At 36.7% G+C, this 19,984-nt stretch overlaps 1 protein-coding gene and 1 pseudogene across 1 annotated transcript; one reads left to right on the top strand and one right to left on the bottom strand.

The window, feature by feature from the left end:
- Positions 1-3,794: 3,794 nt before the first annotated feature.
- LOC101643312 lies at positions 3,795-4,739 on the bottom strand (annotated as a pseudogene).
- A 6,439-nt stretch (positions 4,740-11,178) lies between these two features.
- Positions 11,179-12,161, top strand: LOC101664035 (olfactory receptor 8K5-like). The gene has a single exon (XM_004708397.2). The coding sequence runs from the start codon at positions 11,226-11,228 to the stop codon at positions 12,159-12,161; it is 936 nt and encodes a 311-aa protein (XP_004708454.1). The 5' UTR covers positions 11,179-11,225.
- Positions 12,162-19,984: the final 7,823 nt, after the last annotated feature.

Genomic DNA, 19,984 nt, shown 5'->3' with positions numbered 1-19,984 from the left:
CCAGAGGGAATGGAATTTCAGCCACTTCTTCATTTTAAGTTGGGATTTAAGACATATAACATACTATTTCCCTGTTCAATCACGTAAAGTAGACTTGTACAATTGCCACCATAATCAGTGTCCAACCATTATCTTTCTACATGGACTGCTAATCTTGTCTCCCTTTTACGATCCCCACCTTTGCCTACCCTCGCCCCCCTAAAGATGTTATTCTACTTGCTGTCCCTATAGGTTCATCAATCCTGGGTTTTATAAACTGACAGCCAGAAAAGTATATAACAGAGCTTCAAGAGGGTGACCTCCATAGACATAATGTCTCTGAGATACACTGTATTATGAATGCAATTCTAAATGTTAAATTTTAATAGTGAACATTTTACATTGCTCAATATTAAAATACAAAAGATTAAAATTCTCCCTCCTCTGCCCACCCCCAATTATTCCCTCAATAGAGGATTATTGTACTGGGCAAGATCAGCAACATCTTTTTATTAATAATTAAAGGCTTTATTAAATTGCTTGATCAAAAATGGGCTATCACCCTGAAACACACTCCATACAGGACAAAGGAATTCCAGGATTTTAATAGTTCCAAGTAGTGGGCTGGCTTAAGGGGAGGGATATTCACATAGATATTCTTGTCGAGTTGGCAGGGTGACAGGGGCTGGGGTACAGCAGAACTGCAGGTAAAAACTCAAGGTCAAACAGATAGTTTATATTTCTTACAAGTTGGGCAGACAGAGTCCAGAGAAATTTCAAGAGAGCCAAGGTCTGTCAGGAGACTAGGGTTGGGGAAGAAAGGGATGGAGAGGCTAGCAGCTAGCAGGGGATGAAGGAAGTTTAAAGCAAAATAGAGTTCCACAGGCTAAACCAGGTTACTACACTGTTAACACTGTTAATAATTTTTTCTAGAGTTATTCTAAGCATGTCCAAACAAATATCTTTTTTTTTATCTTGCCTCTTTCCATGTAACAACATAAAAAAGCTTGGAGAGAATTCTATTATCAGTAGGAGTTGTCTAATAAAAAGAAAAATAGAAAAATGAGAGAGAGGGAGGATTCTGAGGAAAACATTCGTGAGTCTGTGGAGTTTGACAATGATGCAATTTAAGAATATCATGCACTTATTCTGCACAAAGGTAATGATACAAACACCCCAAACAATTCAAAAGGCACAAGTTTTTATTGAGTCTGATCTGTCAGTCCCAAAGGAATAAAGTCAGTACAAACTATGAAATTCTATTCAACGATTTTCTGCCTGCTTTTGGAAAATGTACAGTGGAAAAAACATACATAAGTTTTACTATTTCCTAGCAAAAATATTAGAAATATATTTAACCCAGAATCAAGAAATGAATGTATTGGCCTATAAATTAATAATATTTGTTCACACTCTGAGCTTCCTTGAATATAAAATTAATGGGTGGAAAAGATGCCACCTTCTAAGTTTCTTTGCAGAAGTCCTTAAATGCTGCAAATAGTTAACTTGCTCACTGCTGGGGGTGTGTGTGGGAGAATATCTTAAGTCTATTCAGAGGCATCTGGGAAGACTTCTAAAAATAAAATCAAGTGAAAATATTGTTGAGAACAGTTTAATTCTGACACATGAGGTTGTAATGAGTTGGGGTCAATACGAGCAGAATTGTTGCTTTGTATAATCTTTTCAATGACTTTTTAAAATAATCATGATTTTATTCCACAGAAACCAACATGCCAAACAAAACAAACTGTCTCTCAAAAGTTTCAGTCTCACTCTAAAATTTACTTTGGTAATTATAGAACTTGGAAGTAAGGGGGAAAAAAACCATTTTAAAGATGGCAAATAATATTGCTTGGGTGCAATGGATGTCTGGGCCAATCTGCCCAAGAAGTCTGCTATCCGTGTAGGGTCCCCAGATACCAGCAAGGTGAAAGGTTTGGCTGGGTGAATGGAAATGGGTGAAAATAAAAATTTGTAAGTTCTGAGGAGGGGGGTGCCCTGAAGCAGTTCAGGCCACAGGCCAATGATGAAGGAGAGTTATAAACAGCTGGGGATGCCGACCTCTGAGTTTAAGAAATTTTGGTGTATTTAGGATTAAATTATTTTTCTGATTTCCAAGGAGCACAAGATTCTCTTTGGATGAGCTGAGAAGGTCTTCTTATGGTTGTTCTCTGGCAGCCAGATTCCCACTTCTCCTTGCCTTCATTATTGTGGACAGTGTTTAAAAGTAAATATTTTATCACAAAGGACTTGTCTTATTGACATATTCTTCTTCCTTCTTTAACAGTACAACACTTTCCAAGTTAATTGATGATATGAATTGGGAAATGTGTCAATATTTTCTTCTGGTTCTTGCAATTTTTTCCCCATGAAGTTCTCTATTACTTTATTACCAATAATACATCATTTAACCTTTACAGTATATCATTTTTATTAAGTTTTTTAAAATCCAGTACCATTTTCACATTTATAGGTATGCATTTAGATGTAATCAATATAATCAGCACAAAAGTCTAGGTATTTAGAAGGACACAAAGTCTGTAAATAGGAAATGAAGAAAATTAAGAACTACTATTTTAAAATCTTTACATTGTAACTCAATTTAAATAAGACCCAAATCTTCACAACTGGTCCAATAGGGTAGATAATGATAAATGGAGAAAAGGCTAAAACTCTGAAAAATTTTCTCTTGCTTCTCTACACAATCAATGCTCATGGAAGCAGCAGTCAAGAGATCAAACAATGTGTTGCATAAAGTAAATCCGCTGCACAAGACCTCTTTAGAGTATTGAAAAGCAAGGAGTTTACTTTGAGGAATAATGCGTGCTTGATCCAAACGGTGGTATTTTCCATTGTCTCATTTGCATGTGAAACTTGGACACTGCATAAGGAAGACAGAAGAAGAGTTCATGTATTTGAATTATGGTGCTGGAGAAGAATACTGAAAGTACCATGGACTGCTGAAAGGACAAATCCATCAATCTTGAAGAAGGAGGACCAGAGTGCTCCTTCGCAGCAAGAAGGTCAACACTTTGTCCTTCATTCTTCGGGCATATTGTCAGGAGAGACGAATCCCTGGAGAAGGACATCATGCTTTCTAAGGTATAGGGGCGGCAAAAAAGAGGAAGGCTCTCAAAGAGATAAACTGACCCCGTGACTGTACCAATGGCCTTGGGAATGGAAATGATTGTGAGGATGACGCAGGATCATGCAGAGTTTCGTTCCCTTGTGCATCGGGTCACTATGGGTCAGAACCAACTCAACAGTACCTAACAACAACATATTAAAATAAACTCCTTTATGTATTTACTTCATTGTAGATCACCAGGATTTTTGGTCCAAAATTGCACACAAATAATTCATCCATGGTGTGAACAAAGATACTTTGACTGGATTGTTATTGAGGTTCAGAAAGTACAATCAAAATAAAATTCAGAAGATCCTTTACCATACTAACACTGGCATACTTTAATATGTAATTTCAAACTATGGTATCTAATAAATGTCCAAGTGGACAATTATGAGCTCCCATGGAATCACAGTTACACTGAATTAGATACAAGAAATCTCGAGCAGAACATATTTAATTTAAGGTGAAAATATGACGATTGTTCTGAATGTAAATGAGTGAAAAAGAAGCAATTGGATGTATATGGGCTTTATCATTCTCTGTCCTCTTCTTCTGTGATTACATGCAGTTGAGTTGGACTCATAATGATCCTATATTGGAGAAAACACCATTATATCCACTAGAAATGTGATCCTCATTAAGCAGCAGTTACCTATTTCATAGCTTATTACAGTAATATTGTATATTAAATACAAAGTTTACAGGGGTTCTTAAAGATCCTGTAGAAGGCATTTTTTACGTCTTTCTTTAGCTGCACATGAAAGGGTTAAGCATAGGGATGACTAATGTGTAAAACACACAGGTAATTTTGTCAGTGCTGAAAGGATGAGCAGATTCAGGCTGCACATACATGAACAATAGAGACCCATAGAACACTACCACCACTATCAAGTGAGCACCACATGTAGAGAAAGCTTTTTTCCTTCCTTCAGCAGAATTCATTCGAAATATGGTCATCAAGATCATCAAGTAGGACACAAGGACTGTCAGGAGGGAGGACATCAAATTAAACGATGCGAATGATATGATCATCAATTCAATTTGCCGTGCATTTGAGCAGAGCAAGGGTATTAAAGGGACATTATCACAGAAGAAGTCACTGACGACATTAGAACCGCAGAAAGTCGATGTAAAAATCTTACTGGTGAGTAAAAGAGACTGGAATGTACAGTACAGGTATGGAATGCCTATGAGTACATCGCACAGTGTCTGCGACATGATCAGAGTATAGAGGGTTACAGATGGCCACATAATGGTCATAGCCCATGACTGCCAGAATGTAGAGTTCAGTGATAATGAATAAAACATAGAAAGCCATCTGTATGGCACATTCATAATAGGAAATAGTATTGCAATTGAAAATAAAATTGATTAGCATTTTAGGATAAAAAACAGTTGAGTTACCAAGATCAATGACAGCCAGGTGTCTGATAAAAAAATACATTGGTGTATGTAGGCAGGAGTCCACCTTGGTCAAGATGATCATGCCCAGGTTGCCCACAACTGTGATCAGGTAGATGATGAGGAAAATACCAAAGAGTGGGAGATGCAATTCATGTCTCTGTGTTACTCCTATGAGAATGAATTCAGTCGAAACTGTTAGATGCTGTTGCCTATTTAGTCCAACCATGTCTTCTGTGAAGAAACAGAATGATTGGTCTTAGCATTTTTTTAATTTGCTAAACAAATTAAAATATATTTAGAGTGCATGAAGATTATTTTTAATACTAAAATATATACAATAATTATCGCATCTTATGCTAACTAAAATGAACTATAGAATTCCACTACCACCAAAATTGGAGGAACCATATGAAACCATATAAAACACAAGTATAACATACATGTTCAGTAGGGTTTTGAGCATACATCTATTTTAATATGACATCGTTGTTAATACAGAGATGCTAGACTTTATCTCCACGATACCATCACAATTTCTTTAGAAAATTTCCTATTTTGCTGTCAGAATCATGTGGAAAATGAATGGTGCTAGGGAGTCAGGCAGACATAATGTGAAACTAAGTAATATTAATTGAGGGGGTTGTCTCACTTCCTGGAAGATATCTGTGAGGAGAAGTCACCTGGCCCTACCCTGATGGAGCCCTGGGTAGCGGAGCAGCCACATGGAGACCCCTGCTAGCACTGAGATGCTTACACGCTCACTGATTCTGCTTTTATCCTGAACTTGGTGTCATTGCATGTATTTCGTGAGATTAATTGAAAGGCAGAAAGATAAATGGCTCCATGTGCCTCACCTCTCTGGTTCTCAGATCTCTTGCTCTCTGATGATCAGACCAGGGTGCAGCTACCTTAGCCAGTTCTCTACCTCAGCCGACAAGGCTCACTTGCTGCTAGAAGTCTCTGAGGAGAAGCCACATGGATCTGCCCTGATGCAGCCCTGGGTGCTGGAGCAGCCATTTGGAGAACCCTGCCAGAGCTGAGATGCTTACATGCTCAGTGATTCAGCTTCCCTCCTGTACTCAGCGTCATAGTGTGTGTTTTGTGAGTTTGAGGACGACTTTGTAGATCGATGTCGGACATATAGGCTAATGTCAGACTTCTGGACTTGGACTGGACTGGGTTGGGATGCTCAATGTACAATTACCCTTTATATAAATCTCTCTTATAAAACATGAGTGTTTATGAACTTTGTTTCTAGTCTACCCAGACTTACACAGATGGGGTTAGGAAAGTAGGAATGAAAGTGAGAGACACAGGGAGAAAGTAGAATAAGTGAAGTCACTTTTTGATGATTGCAATCCATGGAATGAAACCAAATGTATATTAAAGATTAAGTGGGATATTGGCCTGAAATATAAACTCTCAGCAATTTCCCAAATATTGAACAAATAAATAAGCATGATGGTTTATACTATAGATATACATATATGAAATTTAAATTCAATTTAAAGATTAGATCCACTATTAATTTCACTAATCATTAATTGAGTGACTAAAGGTAAATTACATTGTTTTCCCTGAGCTCTGTGTACTCTGAATAGACATGTATGGGTTACATGAGACATATATAAAACCTTGTTTTTTAGATAATTTTTCAAAAGGTATTATTCAAATAATGACTAAAAACCATACATAATAATAATATGTCATCATGACTTCGCAAATCTTTTCATTTTACTGGTATTGCCCTGTAATTTTTCTTTTTTCTTTTTAGATGTAACGTTCATCATTGACTGTAAGTGTGTATGTCTCCATGGGACTGCACATATAATTTATGTTGTTTTCTTCCTTCCCTTCAAATTCTGTTCTAATGGGAAATATGAAGGGTGTCCTAGATAATTAGGATGCACATCGGGCACATTTAAAAGTCTCTCAGATAATTTTATGTAATCAGCAAATTACAACCTACTTCCTCAGGGAGCATCACAAAGGAGAACAACCATAAATTCTTCCTACCAACTGAAAAGAATCAATACTCGAGGAGAAGAAAATCCATTTTCTTTATTTAAGGAGGACTGGTAAGAATTGTCTTCATTCTGATGGTTAACAGGTTCCTAGTAATTTCCCATAACTTATGGCATCTGTGTTTAGACATTCATAGAGCCATTCCTAACAAATCCACAAATCCCTTCAGGTATCTATTTTATTGAATAGGGTTCCCTGTTTTGTTATGGTGTTTTTCAGGACATTCTTTTCATTATTTGAGCATTTGAGCATGTTCCCAAATTTATATGATTTGTGTAAGTTGTGTGTGGCATGTAGATATTGCAAGTAAAGAGAGAATGGGTAGCGTAGGATAATCTAATCACTAATATCACTCAAATACATTTACTAAACACCGGACTACCAGGCCTTCCTGGCACATTTGAATTTCATTCATTTGTATAATGTATATAACAATTTAGGTGAATAATAAATTATCTCTGTACACAAATATTTGCTTAGAAATATATTTATTTTACACATAAACTATGAAATACTTGATAAACTGGAAATAATTTTAAGAATATCATTCGCTAGAATTGTCATGATTTTGTTGTTCTCATTGCCATTGTTTTTATGAATCATGTTGTGTCCTTCCATTACTACATTGTTTACGAATAAGTCTTATTTTTCAAAATAGGCACTAGAAATGTAGTAGACTGACAAACGTTCTGTGTTCAAAAATGTACAGAACTTGGGAGAATGTGCTGAAGCAGAATAAATTCTAGCTAATATCACCATGTCTAACTACTTCTGTTTCCTGTCTACTTTGAATAGAGCTTTTTCAAATTTATTAATTAAGATGTTCAGAACAAGTCATTGATATTCTTCTCCACACAAAATTTCACAAAATTTAGAACTTAAATAAAGAATTAGTAACTGACAGTGGAAATAGAGATTGACTTATTTCGCTTTAGAATGATACTTAGGCAAACACTTAAGATTTCAAAGTGATAAGATGGTTATTGGCTTATGAATTCCTCTGCTCAATTCAGCATGAAGGCTCTCCTACAGTGGAACCCTATAATTGTTCTGGGTTTAGCAAATTTCAGATAAAAATAATCTTCCAAAAAGCTTCTGCTTATCATTCTTACATAGGAATAGGGACCTAGAAGGGAGAGTGAACTTAAGTATAGAAACAAAAGACTTGCTCAATCAGGAAGAAGGGGTGGAGGGTGCTAAAATCCCTCAGCGTTATCACAATCTCGAAGTTCCTGGACCAGGTTCCACAACTAACATTAAAAATGAGAAGATTCCTAGATGACTATTCCAAGGGTCACAGGACCAAAAACATCCTCTGAAAAGAACTGCTGGAGCCACAGCTCTAAGTGTGAAGATTGTTGGTGACTCCTGAGAGTTCCAACTCGACAGTTGTGCAGGATAAAACTTAATATTCCATTAAATCCCAAATAATACTCTCAGTATTGCATGCCAAAGAACATTTTGAACTACATCTACTGTGCCAACGGAAAAAGCACATTTTGCAGTGTTCTAACCCTAGTATCATAGTGGTTGTGTGCTGGGCTGTGATATGTAAGGTCCACATGTTAAAACCATTAGCCCCTCCATGGAAGAGAGATGGGGCTTTCTACTACTGTAATCTGTTACAGTCTCAGAAACTCACAGGGGCAGGTCTACCCAGTTCCATAGAGTCACTAGAAGGCAAAAACTCCATGATAGATTTAGTTTCTTGGTTTGGAGGTTTTGGTTTTAATATCATTAAAAGTAAACTCCATGTGAAACACAAATAAAATAATAATTTTTAAAAACCCCAAACAAACTGTTACTGAAGAGTCAATTCTGATTTATAGGGTATAGTAGAACTTCGCATTGGATTTTCAAGACTCTGATCTTTATAGAAGCAGACACCCACCTAATGTGAGAGGAGGTTCAAAGGGCATCGAAGTGGGGTGGAGTATGGGACCTTCACAAGCTACCTTCAGGATTTCCACTCTGCTTACAGGGTTTCTTCAGAGAATTATAAGCAATGACAAGGGGAAGAACTTAATACTTAAAATACTAGAAAATCAGTGTGTTATTCTCTTTAATATTTATGTTAGATTTTTAGAGAAAATATTGCAGTAAGCAATGCAATAAATGGACACCTTTTAAATGTCATATATACCCAATTATCAAGGAGGGATGAAAGGAAATTTTAAGAACATAGATTGGAATATTCTAAATCTTTGACTAATGATATAAACCTATACATTACTGAGGATTAATTCAATTACTGTGGGTCTTGATGATACTTTCTTTTATAAAGAGGTTAAAAACAAGAGTCCTGTTTAGCAGTTTGAATTCATCAAGAAGATGTTTAAATATATACTGGACATAAATTTGAATCTAGAATATGTAATTGTTATATTCAGAGTACAAAATTTTAAACATATTGAATAAAGGCACGAATAACACAAAATTTTAAATAATACAATTAAATGCTAAATTTAAAACTGCATATGAAGATATTAGCTGGTAAAAGATTTCCAGGACAGAAATATTATTTTATGATACATGTCACTGGTTTTGAATCCTATAAATGTAACCACTAATTCTCAAGAAAGGATTGAAAGTCAATTCTCCCTTACTTGAGTTTAGAAATGTTGGAAAACTCTCTCATACCACATGGCATTAGGTAGATGCAATAGAAATGAAGACAGAAAGGAATAGATGGAGTAATATTAGTTGATCAGGCATGAAATGTGTTACTTTCCCTGATTTTATCAGATAAAAGAGGAGCCTTGGTTGTATAGTGGCTAACTGCTGTGCTCACAGTTCAAAACCACCTGGTGTTCTGAGGGAGACTGAACTGGGCTTTCTAATCCTACATAGAGTTACTGTCTCAGAAACCCAGGAGCAGCTTTACCCCCTCCTATAGGGTTGCCATGAGTCAGAATTGTGTTGATGGCAGTGAGTTAAGTTATCAGATAAAAAAACTGTATAAGGCGTCTTAGTGATGTTGTGGTCCAGCATTGACTATTACCCAAATGGCTAGTGATTTCTTCCACCATGAGAGAAAGATGTGGTAGTCTGTTTCCATGAAGATTGGGAATCCTGGAAACTGTAAAGGACAATTCTTCTACATATTACATGGTTATTATGGGTTGGCATAGACTCCATGAAAATGGCTTTATCATTGTGTGGCTGCAGTAAGGGCTCCTGCACATAAGAAAGCCAAAATTTAAGCTTTGCTAACTTTACATTATGTCTATCATTTCAAGAATAGGAAAATTCCCCTATATAAATATATTTACATATGTACGTGCCAGCATTTAGTCCTCTATAAATACCCTTTTTCACCTAGTTCTTTCCTCTATTTCCTTTTACTCTCCTCTTGGCTCACTATCATGCTCAGCCTTCCTTTGGGTTTCAGTAATTTCTCTTGGTTACATTTCCCTTGCTGAATCCCTACCAGGCCTCTCACACCCTCCTTGCCACTGATTTTGGATCACTTGTTGCTTTCCTGTTCCTGGGTTGGTCAGCACCACCTCCTTACCCCTGCTTCCCCATATCCCGTGTCCCCCCAAAACCACTGGTCCCATTGTTTTCTCTTCCAGACTATTCATCCAGCCTATCTTATCTAGATAGATCTGTAGATATAAAAATATGCACCAAAAATCAAGCCATAGCAAGGTAGGCGATGAGTGAGAACACAGTGATGACAATAAAGAAAACCAGTGAACTAAGTGTGGTGATGCCTGGAGGGCGGAGGGAAGGTAGGGTTGAAAGGAGGAACCGAGTACAATAACCTATGTATAGCCTCCTCCCTGGGAAATGGACAGCAGACAAGAGTGTGGTGGCACACGTCAGACAGTGTATCATATGACAAAATCATAATTTATGAATTGTGAAGGGTTCATGAGGGAGGGGGATTGGGAAGGGAGTGGGGAAGTGAGGAGCCAATAATAGGGGCTCAAGTAGAAGGCAAATGTTTTGAGAATGATGATGGCAACAAATGTAAAATGTGCTTGACAAAATGAATGGATGTATAGGTTGTGATAAGAATTGCAGGAGCCCCCAATAAAATGATTTTTTTAAAAGAAAAGGAAGTAAGGGGCAAAAAAAAAGAACAGGAAAATCCCACAAAATTTCTCAGAAACAAAAATAAGCAAGAGAATATAAGTATCCCAGTGTGGAGATAATATTACACTATTACGTGTATGAGGTATTATTTCTAAATTAGCAATATGGTTTTCTTACAAAAGAATATTGCTCACATTGGAAGTATAATCTATGCCAAAATAATGAATAGTGCATCTCATTAAAAACAAAGAAACAAACAAACGAATTACCATTGATTCAGTTCCAATCCATAGTAACCCAACAGACACAGTAGAATGCCCCTGTGGGTTTGCAAGACTGTAAATCTTAATGGGATATGAAAGTGTGGTCTTTCACCTGCAGAGTGACACGTGGTTTCAGACTGCTGGCCGTGGGGTTAGAGACCCTACTCACCATCCACTATGCACCAGGGAGGATCCGACATTTTGGGAAGGAGGTTCTTCTACAGCTTGTGCTAAATAAAATCAGATTCAGGGATTGCTTTTCCATCCTGAAGTATGAAGAAAACGTCCCCATTCTGTCGACAACTAGTTTAATTTGTTTAACTCATGGACCTGAACACTAATACCAATTCCTCTGTTCTTCCCAGAAAAGGTCACTGGACTAAATGGGCCAAAGGAATCTAACAGTACTGACTGAATTCATTCTCATTGGAGTCACACAGAGCTCTGAGCTGCATTTTGCCCTTTTTGGAATCTTCCTTATTATCTACTTGATCACAGTGTTTGGAAACATGGGTCTGATCTTCTTGACCAAGGCAGACTCCCGCCTAAACACACCCATGTATTTTTTCATCAGACACCTGGCCTTCATTGATCTTGGTGATTCTACTGTCATTTATCCCAAGATGCTAGTAAATCTTCTTCATCATAAAAATTCCATATCTTATTATGAATGTGTCACACAAATGGCTTTTTACCTTCTGTTTATTATCAGTGAATTCTTTGTCCTGGCGGCCATGGCCTATGACCGCTATGTGGCCATCTGTAAACCTCTACTCTACAATGTCATCATGTCCCCAAGACTGTGCCATGCACTTGTGGGAATTCCCTATCTCTACAGTACCTTTCAGTCTCTGATGATCACCAGTATGATTTTTACCTCGACTTTCTGTGGCTCTAATGTCATTAGTCATTTCTATTGTGACAATGCTCCAATGCTACCTTTGCTCTGTTCAAATGCACGAGAAATAGAATTGTTGATCACAATATTTTCAGCAATTAATTTAATTTCCTCTCTCCTGGTAATCCTGTGGTCCTACATGTTAATTCTGATGTCCATATTTCGAATGAATTCTGCCGAGGGCAGGAAAAAAGCTTTCTCCACATGTGGCTCTCATCTGACAGTGGTGACTGTGTTCTATGGGACTCTACTCTTTATGTATCTGCAGCCTAAATCAGCGCATTCATTTGAAACTGACAAAATGGTCTCTGAGGTTTACACATTAATCATCCCCATGCTCAATCCCTTCATTTACAGTTTAAGAAACAAAGAAGTGAAAAATGCTTTCAAGAGGCTCCTGAAAAAGAAATGCAAACTTTGAATTTGATATTCAAAATAAAATGCTGCCTTAATAAGATTTGGAAAAGACAAATATCACTTGATCAAAATTCTAGTTGATATAATTACGTTCTCTTTGGTTTCACAGCAAATGCTAATTGTAAAGCACAGGCAAATTTATCGTTTTACTTATAGCTGACCAAATTGAATTGAACTATTATATTTTAGAACTCAAGTCAAATGTTATGTCATTTCCAATTTTCCGTCCTTGTTTTTCATAAAATGCTTCACTAAGTGATTCTGAATGAGCATAGAATTTACCCAAAGGAACATTTTCCCTTGCATCAGTACATTACGTATGTATACTGTGAAATTTTTTCTAAATAAACCTTGACTATCTTAATTTTATTTTATTTTTGAAACCTAAAATATCAGTATAAGCAATATTGGAGACAAACAGTTATTTGTCACCCTGTTGGCTAAATTAATAATGCAATGGCCTCCTATTCATTCTTCTGGGATAATCATTTCTACTCTATGCTGTACTCAAATATTTGTAAGCTATGAAATAGGGAAATGTTATTTAATAATGATATTTCTAGGATATATGATTATATTTGCTTCATTATAGGATTCTTATGAATCCAACTCAACAGCATGTAACCACAAAATTACAGGGAAGCGAATGATAAAGTACATGCTAATTGGATCCTTTCCCTTCTACTCAGGAAATTCACATTAATCATCCTATTTTTATGTATAATAAAATATCAGGCCCTTCCCTAAGCCATTGATTCTAGTTCACTGTTTCCTGAAGCAATTCCATAGGAGCTTGTACTTGTCCCCTTGAAGATTTATTGGACATCACAAATATAAAGTTTTTGTTAATTTATGCCAGTGTTTAGTAATATAGTGGATCTTTTGAATTTATTATGATTATAATTAGTTAACCTAAATCATCAGTATAATCACAATATCTGTGTTTGCGCTATAATGGATGATTTAATTTCTTCTTAGCACACAATTTCAGTGTCACAAATACACATAATAATCTATTCTGTGATCAAGCAATTATCAAGACTAGTTTATTGTCATATAGTAGCATTTAATTTTGTTTATTTCTTCTTTAGAAACCTAGTACCCTCCATAGATATCTAGAGTTCTTTTTGCTGATATTATTAATCAGATCTTAATACACAATATTTAATAAGAAACAGTGATTGCAAAAGTGATACTAGTTTAAAAATAAAACTGAACCAAAGAAAGATACATAGGAAGATATAAATTTTAATAGGCGATAGCTGACTGGAAGCTTTATAGTTAAAAATTATTTGAAGAAACAGATGAAAATATTGATGTATATTCCAATTCACATTGTCAATGAATTTAGAGAGGGTTACATTGATAAACTATGTACAACAACATGTCACACGACAAATTAATTCCTGGTGAAAAAATTTTACTTGTGTACACTGTGAAAACTAATTTAGGCACAAATAGAAAAGAATGCAGAGTTAATTTGAGTGGTTAGTCTGTATGCAAGCATAGAAAACTTTTATATAGAGAAGCAGGAAAATCACTTAAGATCTGTTGAATTGGATGGATTGATGGATGAATTTCCTATCCATCAACATGGAACCGTTTTACATGGTGTTTGTCCATGTAGACTAGAGAAACAAATGCACAGACACTCATATGTGTATAAGAAAGAGCTTTATATACAAGAGCAATTAAATATTGAGAAAACATCCCTGCCCCTTCCAGATCAAGTCCATAAGTCTGATATTAGCTCAAATGTCCAATACAAATCTATAATTTCCTCTTCAGACTCACACAACACATGCCTTGATGCCAAATTCCGGAAGATTACAGGGATGTGGGTAGGAAATCTTGTGAATACAGAGGCTTGCAAGCACCTCAGCACTGTCAAGGGTCCCCACATGGCTCTTTCAGCTCCTGGGCTCTAGAATAGCTCCATATATCTTGTCCACAAGACTGTCTCACAGGGAGTGAGTGTGTGTCCCACCATCAGCAAGCTATTTATCTCCTTAGTGCTTACAAATGAGGTCATCAAGCTGCAACCTAATTGACATGCTACACTCTCTCCTCCACCCTTTAGTCTCAACCTGACAACAAATTATGTAACTACTACAAACCATCCTTTTTCAATTTGACACTTTCACACAACTCTTATTCTATATATAATTTTCAAACAAGCAATAATAAAATCATATCTGTACCTAACAGGATAAAACTAAAATGCTTACAATTCAATATGTACCACCCTCATTTAAATTAACTCTAAAAGTGAACAAAACAAAAATATCCAATGCCTAACAATTGCAGTTAAGTAACACTTATACCTTAATGCTATAATCCTATGAATATCTTCCAGCACCTATGAAAGTTTATAACACAGCCAGTTTATGCCTTTATCTCCCCATTTTGAGTATTCAATTTCTATACTTCCCACTTACATCAACTCAGTGCTCTGAAGAGAATCATATTCTTTGACTTGAAGAAGCTTCATTCCAGTTGGAACCTTGTGAAGTCTGCATTAATAAGTGGACTTATGAATTCAAATCAGGACAGGCCATCCATAAAGTCTGTAGCAATATGCACTAGTTCACAGGCTCAAATAACACCTCTGCAGCTGGTCGCGTTCTGGTCAACTCAATGTGGGCGACTTCACATAGCCTCATCACGTGGCCATTGATCACCTTGCCTTTAGACCATGGACCCATTACAAATTCTGAACAACTCTGGCTCCCTTGGGTTAGGTCATAAACTTCAGACCAGTCAACTTGTTCACCTTTTCTTCTCTAGTTCCTTGCAAACCAGGTCCATGGGTGTCAATGGCCAGACTCAACCTCTCTATTGCTGCTTTTGTCAAACTTACACTTAACAAGTGGATCCAGGTGGTCGCCTAGTAAGCATTTCAGTCTGCCATGGGCTCCCTTTAATATTTAGTCCTATAGAGGAAGTTTCTTCGTGGTTCCAGATTTTTTTCCAACTTCTGACAAAAACCACTAGTTCAAATTTCAAAAATCCAATGAGTTCCTATATTCTTTAATCTGTCAACAATCCCCTAGGGCGGTCTTTTAGAATGCAAATTTCTGGAGTACTCCAAAGCACTGGGTGGGGCTTATCCTTTCAGAGCCTTGTCTGAGGCTTATCCTAAACCCATTTAAAGATCAAATTATAATGTGTCAAGGTAAGGGGACATACAAACTCTCTACATAAATACTCCCAAACAATCATTTCTTTTTTTTTTTTTAGGCCAAACAATCATTTCTATCAGTTATTATATCAAGAATAATAATAAGAAGAAATCATTATAAACAAAATAGAATCAGAACCTAATCTCAATTCTTAAAACAGTCAAGGTCAGTTCTTATCTAACTTATCTTAATACTTATCTAAACTGTTCCATTGGTACAAAAATATGGGATTAGGCCTCTGAAAGCGTCAACCAAAGTCAGGCTTTCTGTCACCCATTTTAACGTAAGGGGTAATTTTGCCACCCAGACTCATGATTCATGTTTATCACAAATATTTTCACCATTTCAGACAGGAATAATGAAAGACTATAACCAATGAAAAGAATCAAAACTTTACCTTCCATGTTCTTTCCAGAAAACCACCCAGTAAACTGCACGGACCTATCTGACCACTGGCTAGCCAAAGAAGAAAAACTACCATGGGGCAGAGGTTGAACAAACATCCACTCTCCATCTTTATGATTTGTTTCTCTAGTACCCCACTCCCAAGGTACCATGTGTGAGTTTGGGTAGACTAGAGAAATAAATTCAAAGACACTCACATGTGTATGAGAAAGAGCTTTCTATATAAGAGCAATTGGCTACTGACAAAGCATCCATGTCCACTTAAAATCAAGTCCATAATTCCAATATTAGCCCATATGTCCCATACAAATCTGTACATTACCCTTCAGATTCACACAATACCTGCAATGAGACCAAATTCAGGAGTATCACAGATCAACAGGTGTAAAGTCTTGTGGATACAGTGGCAGTACAAGTATCTCAGTGCTGCCAGGGGTCTCCATATGGTCCTTCAGCTCCAGGGCTCTAGCATATCTCTATGTGTCTTGTCCATAGAAATGTCTCACAGGGAGTGAGCCTTGTCAGTAGAGAGTCTCCAAGATAGTGAGCATGTGTCCAATGTCCAGCAAGCTTTTTATCCTCCTCAGTGCCTCCAAATGAAATCATCAAGCAGCAACCTGATTGACAGGATAGACCATACCCCTCCACTTTTAAGACTCAAATAGACAACAGATTATGTAACTATCACATACAATTATGTTATTTTCTTTTTTTTTTTCTTTTAATGGTCTTCCACATTTTACTTTTGACATGTCTTTTGTTTCTCCAGTTAGGTTTATCCCTGACTACTTCAGCTTTTTTGTGGCTATTGGAAATAATTTTATTTTCTTGATTCCTTTTTCATAGCTCACTTTATTAGGAATATGATTGACTTTTGTCTGTTAATCTTATGTCCTGCCACATGGCCCAATCTTTCAATGTTTCCAATTATTTTTGGTTGAGTCTTTAAAGTATTCCACCTATGAAATCACATCACCTGTCTGCAATGAGGGTTCCACTTCTTCTTTGTCCATCTTGATTGACATTTTGTTGTTGCCTAATGGTTCTCACGAAGTCTTCCAGCATGACATTGAATAAAAGTGGTGATAATTACATTAGAATATGGTCCTCAACACAAAAGAATTCATTTCAGATTTACCACATTGAATGAGATGTTGTACATGGGTTTTCACAGATGGTCTTTAATGTGTCGAAATTTTTACTTCTATTTCTGTTTTGTTGGGTGTTTTTATCAGGAATGAGTGTTGAATATTGTCAAGTGAATTTTCTGCATCAATTGACCATGTGGTTCTTCTGTTTTGTTTATATGACAGATTACATTGATTGCTTTATTACTGTTGAACGAGCTTGCATACCTTCTATCAATCCTACTTGATCATGGTGTCTAATTTTTTTGATATTTTGTTGGTTTCTATTGACAGGTTGGTTTTATGAATTCTGTGTCAGCGTTCATAAGGATATTGGTCTGAAGCTTTGTTTGTGCTGTCTCTGCCTCATTTGGGAATCAGTGTTATGTTCACTTCACCAAATGCATTCAGGAGTTTGTATGTCTTTTCTACATTCTGGAACCCACTATGTAGAATAGCTTTCCCAAACTTATTGTGTGTATTACTGAATAAATTGTTCCATAGAACCATGACCCAGGAACCAGCATTACACACTTTCTCTTATACATAACTACAGTGTAAAGCAATGGATATGCATGGCCAAATATCCGTCATGTGCCATCACTACCAACAAGAAATTTTCTATGTTAACAGACACCCCAATCACAAATGCTACATAAGAAAGCAGAGAAAGGAATGGTTGCCTTTACCAACAGGAAGTTTAATCAGCATTTGGGATGCAATTACAAATGTGTAGAAGACATCTACAAATGAGAGTCAGCTATGGATGGTGATAAATGGCATCCTTACTTGGTACCTGCTTAAAGAGGGAATGCTTTCTGTTTCTCTCCATAGTGTGAAATATTTACCATTGGTCTTATGTATATGCCCTTTATTATATGGAGGAATTTTCATTCTATTACTTTTGAAATGCAAAATTCTAATGATTTATCTTCTTTAAGAAGGTCTTTTTGGCAACACGTATTGGTTATTTTTAATGCCAACAATGGGAGTTACGTAATTTGTTGTCAATTTGGGAATTAAGAATGAAGGTGTGGTGTTTAGCCTGTCAATCAGTTCTTAGCTTGATGACATGATATGAAGGTGCTAAGCAGAGAAATAGCTCACTGGAGGTGGGACACTTGCTCACTCCCGGTGAGAAATTACTCGCCACCAGCCTGATGGAGCTACACTGATGCAGGCAGAGCCCTGGGAACTAGAGGAGTCACATGGAGACCCCTGACAGTGCTAAGATGCTTCTTGGCCACAAGAAATTCTATCCATTGGCCTTTGATCATCCTCCATTTGGCATCATTGCATGTGCTGCATGAGTCTAAAGAGGCATTTATACATTGGAATCAAACATATTGGTTAATATTGGATTTACGAACTTGACCTTACCTGGGCTTGGATATTTACTCAATTTTCAATTTGCTCTTGCATACTAAGTGCTTGTTTTTACACATATGAGTGTCTATGAATTTGTTTCTCTAGTCTACCCAGACTAACACATCATGGTACTTGGGAGTGGGTTCTAGAGAAACATATCTAAAAGATGAAGAGTGGATGTTTTTTTGACTTCTGCCTCATGGTAGTGTTTCTTCTTTGGCTAGCCTGAAGTCAGATATATTGATGCAGTTTACTGTGTTGTTTTTTGGAATTATATGGGAAGTTAAAATTTTGATTATCTTTTTTGGTTGAGTCTTTGATTATTCCTGTGTGAAATGGCAAAAATGCAAGTGTTTAATGTGTATTTTGAGCCCTGGGGAAAAAAATCATCCTTTGAATTTCTCAGAGTTGCTCATTGGAAATGGCTGAGAGACAGTCAAAATGGCTGTCAGAAAGCCGGGCTCTGATTTGATGCTAGCAGAGGCCTAATCCCATACTTTTTATCAATAGAATAGTTTACATAAGGATGAAGATAAGCTCAATAAGGATTGAAATTGACTGTTTTAAGAGCTGAGGTTAGTATCTGATTCTTCTTTCTTTATACTGTTTTTTCTAATTATTAATGTTGATATAATAATTACAGAAATAATTTTGGAGAATTATGAAAATAGTGTGTAAGCCTTGCCTTCAGGTATTAAAACTTGAATTATTAAATGGTTTAGAACTGGCCTATAAAGAAGGCTCTGCATAGATATGCCCCACCCAGTACTTTGGATTATTCAATGCATTTGCATTCCAAGAGACTTGCCTATGGGGATGTTGACAGATTGAAGAAGAAGAAAAAAAGGAACTGTTTGGATTTTTGAATTTTGAACTAGTGGTTTGCGCTTGAGACTGGAAAAAATCTGGAACCATCAGGCAATCTCCTCTCTAAAATGGATCATTAAAGGGAGCCTGTGGCAGCCAGAAATGCTTACTAGGTGACCACCTGGATCCAGTTGTTGAGTGGAAGTCAGACAAACGCAGCAATAGAAAGACAGGTAGAGTCTGGCCACTGATACCCATGGGCCTGGTTTATAGGAACTAGAGGAGCAGATGAGAGTGAGTTGACCGGTCTAAAGTTCATGACCTAGCTCAAGGGGGCTGGAGTTGTTCAGAATTTGTGATGGGTCCATGTCCTAAAGGCAAGGTCACCAATGGGCACTCTGATGAGGCTAAATGAAGCAGCCCACACTGAGTTGACCGGAACCCAATCAGATACAGAGAAGACATTTGAGCCCATAAACTAGTGCATAATGCTGCAGACTTTATGGATGGCCTTCCTGGTTTGACATTGTTTATGGATGCAGACTCACAAAGTTCAAACTGGAATGAAGATTCTTCATATCTAAGAATGTGATTGTTTGCTCAGAGCACTCAGATGATATAAGTGGGAAGAATAGAAATTGGATACCCAAAATTGAGGGGATAGACGCATGAAGTGTTGGGCTTACAAACTTTCAGAGGTGCAGGAATGTATTCAGAGGAATATATTCATAAGATCAAGGTGTAGGTGTTACTTAACTGAAATTGGTAAACATAGGATATTTCTATTTTGTTCATTTATTGAATGCTATGTTTAAATGAAGCTTTGACCTATATTGAATTGTGTGCATTTTAGTTTTATCCTGTTAGGTGCAGATATGAATTTCTAATTTTTGTTGGAAAATTATATATGGGCAAACAGTTGTGTGAAAGTGTCAAAT

Source organism: Echinops telfairi, unplaced genomic scaffold (genome assembly GCF_000313985.2).
Source record: "Echinops telfairi isolate 266 unplaced genomic scaffold, ASM31398v2 ScPeMD7_60;HRSCAF=208, whole genome shotgun sequence".
NCBI lineage: Eukaryota > Metazoa > Chordata > Mammalia > Afrosoricida > Tenrecidae > Echinops > Echinops telfairi.
This window is presented reverse-complemented; position numbering and strand designations above follow the sequence as displayed.

Bases quoted from the DNA above. Each gene is read 5' to 3' on its own strand.
- LOC101664035 (XM_004708397.2), top strand. From the start codon at position 11,226: ATGGGCCAAAGGAATCTAACAGTACTGACTGAATTCATTCTCATTGGA.